At 48.6% G+C, this 9,815-nt stretch overlaps 1 protein-coding gene across 1 annotated transcript in view; it reads right to left on the bottom strand.

Annotated features, from left to right (window-relative positions):
• Positions 1-789: 789 nt before the first annotated feature.
• Positions 790-9,815, bottom strand: part of GPC3 (glypican 3) — a 400,650-nt gene continuing 391,624 nt past the window's right edge. Inside the window, exon 8 of the mRNA XM_082716734.1 lies at positions 790-1,327. Within this exon, the coding sequence (XP_082572860.1) occupies positions 1,158-1,327 (170 nt within the window). The 3' untranslated portion in view covers positions 790-1,157. The remainder of the gene's footprint in view (positions 1,328-9,815) is intronic.

Here is a 9,815-nt window from a genome sequence, read left to right as displayed (position 1 = left end):
GTTCCTGCTCATTGGAAAGAATCAATAACATTTCTGTTGGAAAACAACAACAAAAAAACCCAAAAAACATCGTTTCTGTTGACCTGACCTGGCAAATGAGCCATATGTTAGCCATTGTAACAGTAGCAGGTTGGTTATTCCTCAGGTTCTTTGGCAGCAGCATGTCCAGAGATCGACATCAGCGCCACGATGGTTTGTAATGTTGGGTGTATAAACCCTAATTTCAATGGGAATACCAGCCTCCAATCAGCAAAGAGCTGGTGTGGCGTGTTGGTGCCAGACTGGATGTTCCAGGAGAATGGGGATACACGTGTCGAAGAAACCCACCTGCAGCTAAGAGTGGATGCAGTTGCTTCCTCTAAATCATGGCTTTCCTGATGCCCACCTTTGCAGTCTGACTCAGGGCGACTGCTGGTCCTGCCATGGCCTTGTCCCTGGAGAAGGGTGACAGACGACACGCCACATGGAGGGTTTCTCTTTGGGGGAAGTATTTTCAGCCCAATAAAGAGTAGGAAATGGAACGTTTCGAGATACCTTTTGTTCATTGGCGAGAACACGCTAACTCAAGATTTCCACATGAAGATTAGGCATTGGGAGTGTGTTGTATGGGGGGGGGCGGTCTGACTGGGGCTCCGGTGAGGATTGATCCCCCACTGACAGGAGGGCTGGGAAGGACCTTATTGACACCTGATGGGATTTTTCCTATACTGAACAGAAAGCTAGGCAAGAGGAGGGAAAAGCACTGCATGGTCACCATACACGAGGGCTTACAAAAAAAGACCCAATGCGTTTTTATTTGAACATTTATTTATTTTTTTTTTCCAAAGAAATCCATGCAAAGGGAAAGAGAGAAAGAGAAAGGGAGACATGGTAACCATGGTCTAGCAACCAAACATAGGAAAATAATTTGGCACAACTTGAGTTTTTTTCTTTGCAAAGAGACGATCTATGCTACCACTAAAATTTACCTCCCTCAAAGACACCACTGATTTTCGAAAACACAACACACAGCTGGTCTTCTACTTGATGGCTGGAGGTATACAAGATAAAAAAATAGAAAAAAATAAGAAGGTGGCTCCCTTTATAGAGGAAGACCACGGGGGGCCGCCAGGCAACAAGGGTGCTGCCAGGCAGAATGGGCGCTGTGCACTGGGAAGTCAGTGCACCAGCAAAAAGAAGCCCACTATGTAGATGGCCAAGCTGGTGAGAACCTTCAGTGGGGAGTGGCCGTTCCCCAGGTTGTGAGAGGCTGCTATCTCGTTGTCCTTCTGATTCACGTGCTGCTTGCTTCCAGGCGCCTCGTCCACATCCAGATCATAAGCCAGTTCTGCCGAAAAGAAAAGAATCAATTGAAATTCGGGATGCCCCACAGCCTCGGGGGTCCGCTAGTCATAGCTTAAGTGGTCTCGACCGCTGGGGTGCCCCAGCTTTTATGGAAAGGAAGGGCTCTGGCTGAGAAGGAGCTAGGGCTGGGTGCGTGGGGTGTCTGTTAGAGGAAGGAGATGGCCAGAGGGGTTCCTTCCCGAGGAGGCACCAATGGCAAGAGGCTGGCTGCTCCCCTCTGTCCTTCAGCTCTGCCCACCCACACCCCAGGGTGCAGGTCAGGAGTTCCCCACAGTCTCCCCCCAGGCCAGGCTGTGCCTGAAGGTCACTTTCAACAAATCTCACTGGTATGGAAACGTAAGGTGTTGGGTGGATGCACTCTGTGTGTGCCTTTGTGTGTCTGTGTGTCAGTGGGGACATGGTGGGGGGAGGGGGGATGGTATAGACTCTAGTGTGCCTCTCCTGGGCCCTGTGTCCCCCAGATGTTCTCCTTGAAACCTCGCTTGAATTAGAATCGAGAATAGGGTAGTTTGCCATTGAAAGTGGTTTCATTTTTCCCAAATACTTCTTTTTTGATTTATGTTGTCTTTTCGTCCCCCACTCTACAACACACACATGTACACACACACACACACACACACACACACACACACACAGCAAAACTGACCTAATGCATAGGATTTAAACTGATACCAAGCAAAGACCAAGGAGAGGCCGATGGGTAAGGGCTTTCCTTCTTTGACCACCTTCCATTTATGAAATATGTTCAAGATTCTGAAAAGAAGTTTGGATGTTGGTGCTGGCCTAAGGCAAACGTCTCTCAGAAGGCACATCTGAGTAGATGGTGGTTTGTCAGGAAATCCAAGATGGCCAGCCCTGGCCCAGAGGCCAGCTTCCTTCAGCTTTGTTTGTCCAGATTTAGAACTCAGATCGACTCCCTTGGCTTTTCTAGACTCGGTTGCCAGTGTTTCTATTTCAATAGCTTGGGAAGGGGGTGTGATGTGAGTGCCCTCACCAGCCAACTGTCCCGTGGCCAGCAGAGCCGGAAGGGTCCCTCAGGGACACTGAGATACAGAGCAACAGGCCCAGAGGAATGACTGGGATGCTACAGAGGGAAGGAAGGAAGGGGAAAGAAGGGCTCCTCTTACAAGGGATGAAACACGCAGTAAGTCACAGGAAGAAAGTGTGACGACTCAGCTGGCCCAGGACGCACACAGAGCAGGGCCTGGGACCAGGGCTGTTGGGAGGCTGGCAATGGTTAGAGCAGGCTGCAAGGTCCAAAAAGGGCTACCGTAGTTTTGGCGGCCCCCAGCAATGAGGAGGGAAAGAAATTTCCGGCCTCAACTGGAACAAGATTTTACGGTCAGCCTAAGATAATGTATCAAGGTTTTCTTAATTGCATGTGTTTGATACCTATACAGATCAACTTTTTCTCTTAGTTTACTAACTATATTTCTTAATGCATGACAGTTCATATGCCTTGTCTTTGTAGCTGATGGGTATTTCTTTTTTTTTTTTTTAAGATTTTATTTATTTATTTGACAGAGATCACAAGTAGGCAGAGAGGCAGGTGGAGAGAGAGAGAGGAAGAAGCAGAGAGCCTGATGTGGGGCTCGATCCCAGGACCCTGAGATCATGACTTGAGCTGAAGGGAGAGGCTTTAACCCACTGAGCCACCCAGGCGCCCCTGTTGCTGATGGGTATTAAGGCTTTCCCTCTTTTGTCATATTTAGTACAAATTATGTTTCTATTTTGTGGTTGACTCTAGTTTTCTTTGCTGTACAAAGAAACCGTGTCCTACCTTTCAATATATATGAATCTGACTACATTTTGCTTCTCTAAAGCTGAGAAAGTTGTTCTCCCGGAGTGCCAAGAAGAATTCAAATCAGATTTTCCAGAGAACCCTCTTACTCAGGGAAAAGCGACTCGACTGACTCTAATCTGGGTTCCCTCTCCCCACAAAATAAATACACATGAAGAAAAGCAAAAGAAGAGGAGAACAAAGAGCCACGCTCTATTTGGAAGTCAGACCTCTCTCTTGGAAAGGCGAACTGCGCGCAGCGCACAAGAGAAGGCCAAGGTCAGCACAGGCTCAGGTCATGATCGGGTTTCAACCAAGTTGAGAACACATATGGCTCTAGCTGTTGAAAGCCCAGCCTTGAGTCTCGAGGCGACTTCTCAACTTCAATGTGGAGTATTTTTAGGGTTGACCTGAATGAGCGAACTCTTAGCCTTGCTTTCGGATTCCTTTTCTGGATATGCCCCTTGTCCAACGTCAAGATGAAACAACATCTATTCACGTGACCACTCAGCCCTTGTGCTATTTATCTTGCTCCTCAAATAATCCGTGAACACTGGACAGCTTCACATCCTAGAGCAGTTACGGTAAACCTAGCAGAAGCTAAGCCCAGAAGCTTCGAATCTTCTTTGCCACCAGAGACCTTGTTTTCTATTTCTGTCTCTTGGACCCTATGTTTTGGAGTTATAAAAATGATGACCAGAAAAAAAAATATATATATAAATAAATAAATAATGACCAGAAAAAGAAAAATGGCGACCAGGTAGAGTCCTCATCGTGGGCTGGGCACTGTGCTAAGCTATTTATATACATTATCTCATTTAATTTAACCTTTCTCAGCAATGTTGCGAGGTAGGCATTATAATTCCCATTTTACCAACGAGGAAGCTCCAGCTCAGACTCGGAACCTCACATGAAGCTATACCGTCTTTTGAACAATTTTGCATATCAAATAAACTGTAATGATTAAGTAGTCATGGATTCTTTTCATGAAAAAAAAGTCGCCTTGATTAGTAAAATATATATTGCCAAAGAGAACTCAAGAGCATGAGAAAAGTCAGTGTTTCCACATAAAAGTGATCACATACTTGACAGAGTAGCCTTATTCCGCTTTGTGCAATCCCAAAAAGAGCTCTGGGTTTGGGGACCGAGAAGGAAAATTACGTCCCTTCAATTTCCCTGAAGAAATCAGCAGTGGGCCACCATCATGGAGATTCGAGATGAAGGGGACAGCCTAGCATGACAATGAAGCATTATGATAGGCAGAAGAAATAGGGTTTGGGTCAAAAATAAATGTGGATATATTCCTGGACAAGGGAAATATGACCCAGTTTAATTCAACAAACTTAATGGTAGCCTACAGTGTCCCAAGTGTGGAGCTGGAAGGCTGGAGAAAGACTCAGGACCTGCCTTCAGGAACCCCACATTCTGACAAGGAAAATGGACCGATAGACAAACCAACTAGATACTTGGCAGAAGGCAGTAAGGGCTCAGACAAAGGCACAAACAAAACACTATGGGGAGAGAAAAATTCCAACTAGAAGGATCTGGGAAGACTTCTCAGAACAACTGGGATACAGTCAACACCACGAAGGTTGGGTGGGACCATGGCGGAACCCAATGAGCCGAGGGTTGAGCTTGGGCAAAACCATTAATATCAGAGAGTGGAGGCAGGCCCTGGTCAGTAGAAGAAAGTAGCCTCTATGATGGGGGGAAATTGGGTGTATGCTGTTGGTGTGTGTGTGTGTGTGTGTTGCATGGTGGGTGATAAGAGGTAAGGCAGGAAGGACAAGTAAGGGTTAAATGATGGTAGATTGGGAATGCCAAGACTCTACTCTGTGGGCAACAGGGATCCATTGAAGGTTTTGAAGTACGAAATCTACTGATTGGTGTTTTTTTAGAAAGATCGTTCTTAAAAAGAGTTTGGAGGACAGCCCTAGGTGGGAGAGAGTTGTCAGACATCTTGTCTTGGAAAAAAACAAGCCTGTGGGAACAGTATCTGGGGATCAGCCAGTAGCAAATATGAATTTAAAAAAAAAAAACCCACAAAGGAGCTAAATCTACACCAAATCAAAACTTTCTCATTTTGCTACAAACCAGATCTATTATGGGAGTCATCTTAAACCATTCTCTTTTAAGTCATTCATATTTTTATGTTTATCAGTGATATTCCAGAACATATCTTTGCTGTATTATGTACATACTGTAAAACGCACATAAATTGTTTCTACTTTATAGCTGATTGTCAGTGAGAGCTTTTGGGGCCAGCAAGGAGATTTTCACACAAAATCGGAAAATCGGTTTCTATTTGTTATCAGTTTGCCTATACCCAGAGGGTAGACCCAACAATCTATACTCATTACATGCTCAGCCCTGACTCTCATTTTGCCTTCCTCAGTGCTGCACATCAGATGCTCTCTTTATATTTATGTATTTATTTATTCACATTGGAACACTCATCCCTGAAATATTTTTATCTTACGTGCAATGAGTTGGCATTAAGGTAGGCACCAGGGATATAGCTGCAGTTAAGGCAGGTATCTTGGAAGGATAGATATCAAGGAGGGTCACATAATCCAACTTCATGAAGCCCATTTCCTTAGCGTACCGATGGACACCCTGATGGATGTATTGACGGACACAGTGCCGACACATAGGGAGGCCATGCTTCTGGATCAGATGGTACCAGTTCAAGGAGACATGGCAAGAACAAGAACCCTGGGGCGCTGGGTGGCTCAGTGGTTTAAGCCTCTGCCTTCAGCTCAGGTCATGATTCCAGGGTCCTGAGATCGAGCCCTGTGTCTGGTTCCCTGCTCAGTGGGGAGTCTGCTTTCCCCTCTCTCTCTCCCTCTGTGTATGTTCTCTTTCTAGCTCTCACTCTCTCTCAAATAAATAAAATCTTCGTAAAAATTTAAAAAAAAGAAAAGTTTTTTTGAGCTGGGCAAAGCACTTTGTGGGGAACCCTCCAACCTTAATGGAGTTCCCAGGGCAGGCTGTCCCATCCGGAGAGTCTAGAGCCCTGGACTCCAGGCCTGGCTCAGCCACTGTCTGACTAGTTCACCCTGGGCAAGTCATTTCCCTCTACTCTGGCTGCCGGTCGTCCCATCTGCCCCCATCAGGGACTACATGTCCTTCTAGTGTGAGTTCTCTCAGATTCCCAGGCTCTCGGGGCCCAGGGAGGGGCACGGTCTGTGGCAGGCTGCAATCTTCCTTTCGTTCACAGGAGCGCAGGGACTGCCCCAGCAGAACCTCCCGAAGCAAGTAGGGGCAATGGGTTGCTTCTCTTGGGCTGTTCCTCAACTACCAAATTCTTGAACCTTCTTTCTTCTTGCGCTGCACTAGGCTCAGATCAAAGACGCTGGTGATCAATAAATCTGCCCTGGACTGTTTGGCTTTTCTTTAAACCTTGGTGGAAAAACTTGCACCGAGGCCCGCGCTAGCAGACCTTTGAGGAGAAGTTACTGGACCCGGCGCGCATCAAGCCGGCAGGCACAGGCAGCCAGTGAGAAGAGCCCGCGGGCCCTCCGAAGCCACCGGGCTCTTGGGCACGTAACGGGATGCATGTGCTTGTCCTCTGATGGCGGGCCATCAAGGAGAGCGGGGCATTGCCACGGGGGCCTCGCCCACAGCGGCAGGCGGACCTCGAGGGCGAGCCGGCAAGGAGAGCTGGTATCACGGTACCAGGGGAGAGAAGGCTGCTGCAGAGCCAAGCATGGGGGTTTCCTCCTGCTAAGCCTGCGCCGGCGGCTGGCTTCAGTTGGCCCCTAATGCAGCAACAGAGCAACACCGCTCGCCCTGTGTTTCCCACTTGCTGGGCACAGTTGGCTCCCAGGACAAGGATGTGTGAAACCTTTAGTACATGGCTTGGTAGGCCCCAGGGGTCGAAAGCAGGGAAGCCTTTGGAGGAATCATGTGCCTTGATCTCCACGGCTCGCTCTGCCGCCCTCAGGTGCTGCCATTCACTTCGGAGTCCCATTCAGATGGGGGTTTCCCGGCCGGCCCTGTCCACACCACCAGCCGCCTGCCCCGGCCGTGTCCATACCACCAGCCGCCTGCCCCGTCAACCCCTGCTCCTCTGTGAACTTTCAGGTGTGAAATGACTCCTTGGACTTGAAAGCAGAAGAGGGTGACTTTGCTAATGACCCTGGGGTCTCTGGGAGTCTAGATTTTCTTCTTCATCGATCAGATGAAGGAGGCTGACTGCCGGGATGGGGGTGGGGCACTCTGAGTTTTAATTGGTCTAATGGGACTCCTCTCCAAATGGACCCATTGCACAATGTACCTTCTTTTTCTTTCTTTCTTTCGTTCTTTTTTTTTTTTTTTTTAAGATTTTGTTTATCTATTTGACAGAGAGACACAGTGAGAAAGGGAACACAAACAGGGGGAGAGGGAGAGGGAGAAGCAGGTTTCCCACGGAGCAGGGAGCCCGAACTGGGGCTCAAGCCCAGGGCCCGGGGATCATGACCTGAGCCGAAGACAGACGCTTAATGACTGAGCCACCCACGTGCCCCAACAATGTGCCTTCTTGACAAACAAGGGGAGCTGCCGATTTTGCAGACCGTAGATTCGGGGAAGAACCCGCCAGCCTCTTCCGGAAGAGGGCCAGGCAATGAGATGTCCACTTCATTGCCTACAGCCGGTTCCAGCCTATAAAACACCCTCTGGGCTGTAGAGCAATCACAGTGGGTTTCCCCGGGAGTATAGACATGGTCTCCTCCTACAGGCGTCTGTCGCCCAGGCGGGGCCATGTGTGTCAGCAGGGTACACTGCAGCGGGCTGGGGCTGCCTAAAGCCATGGCCTGCTTTTTCCTAAAGACAAAGAGGGGAGAGCCCCCCCCCCCCATCTTATACTAAAACACGCAAGGCTGTGTGATGGAGGACAAATGCACTCTCGGCGAACTCATGGTATATACACCGCACGATGTCTCACGTTTACGAGGACCTTTGGGTACTGGCCCAGATTCTGAGAAACAGGGGCTCACTTTCACTCCTCACCGATGTCCAGGGTCCTTGGGGAGGAAGGTCTTAAAAGCACTGGAAGCATCCTTGGGTCATCTGCGCTTTGCACGCTACTCAACACTGGAAACTACGACTCACGTGTTCCTCGTGAATGACTTAAGGTAGGCTTTTCTAAGACAACTGCCTCGCTGAGAGGGGAGACCACCACAGTAACGGCCCTGACGTGGTGTTCCAATCGCTCAGTTTACGGATACAAAATGGTGGGGTGCCTGGGTGGCTCTAGGTTAAATGTCTGACTTCAACTCTGGTCACGACCTTGGGGTCATGGGGTTAAGCCCCGCCTGGGGCTCCCTGCTCAGCAGGAAGTCTGCTTCTCCCTCTCCCTCTGCCCCTCCCCCCTCTCCTGCTTGTGCTGTCTCTCTTTCTCTTTCTCTCTCTCTCCCTCTGACATAAATAAATCTTTTTTTTTTTTTTGACATAAATAAATCTTAAGAAAAAAGAAAAAGAAAATGAATACAAAATGGTTTCCGGGGATCTAACTACGACTAATGCTTCACTATTGCATTTAGCCATTAAGAAAGGAACAAACAAAAATATCACCTAATCCCTTTAGAAATTAAACCATTTTACTATAGAACCTTATTATAACGTGGGCCACTACTATACTTATTTAGATACATCATGAGTCAAGCCATATTCCCAGAAACAGAACAACTGTGTCCTAGAAACCCTGACAGCGGGAGTGGGTGGTGTGGGTACCGGCCCTCCTCCACCGGCCCCAGAATTATCGCCACCTTCCACAGGAGTGTCCTGACTCCTCCTCTCATGTCTGCAGATCCTTCTCACCCAGGGCTGCCTGGCGGCTCCACGGGAATCACACCTCACCACAGCCTTCACTTCCCACGGGAGAAATGACTTCACCCTGTGGGACGGAGACACGGTGCCCCAAGCCCCAGGGGAGAAGATTCGAGAACAGGCTTAGAGAAGGCGAGGGAAGAGAACATTGTCAAGAGGGGAGGGTTCGTGTCGTCCGACGTTTATGGAGAGGGAGAGCAATGTAAGGAACCAAGAAGCTGCTACTGAAAGTGTCAACTACATTGTTACAGGAGACTCTGGAGAGAAGTTCAGTAGGGCTGCTGGGTGAGAGAACAGAGTGTCTGGAGTTGAGGAGAGAGCAGGAGCTCATATGGGTTCACGGAGTCCTGATCAGCCTTTGGAGAAACTTGAATGAGTGAAACAAAGCACTGTCACCCTGACTGTGCCCCAGAGACCGCGTCACGTTATGTCACTAGTCTGTACAACCACACCTCGTTAGAAGGTGCTTCCAGAGTGCCGACTCAAGACAGCCTTTGGAAATGCTGAATTCTTGTAATCCTTGATACACCGACAACCTCAACTAGACTCTCAGAGACTTGTGTACCAATGTCCACAGCCGATTACTCACCATGGCCAAATGGTGGAAGCAACCCAAGTGTTCATCATTGTAAGAACGGATAAACAGAATGTGGTACATCTGTACAACAGAGTATCATTCAGTCACAGAAAGGAACACAGGACTGACACATGCCACAGCATATGTAAAACTTGAGAACATGAGGCTTGGGGGCACCGGGGTGGCTCAGTCAGTTAAGCATCTGCCTTCAGCTCGGATCATGATCCCGGAGTCCTGGGATTGAGCCCTGCATTGGGCTCTCTGCTCAGTGGGGAATCTGTTTCTCCCTCTACCCTTCCTCCC

This window comes from Mustela nivalis (assembly GCF_964662115.1).
Source record: "Mustela nivalis genome assembly, chromosome: X".
Lineage (NCBI taxonomy): Eukaryota > Metazoa > Chordata > Mammalia > Carnivora > Mustelidae > Mustela > Mustela nivalis.
The sequence above is the reverse complement of the archived record's forward strand: the minus strand, read 5'-3'. Positions and strand labels throughout refer to the sequence as shown.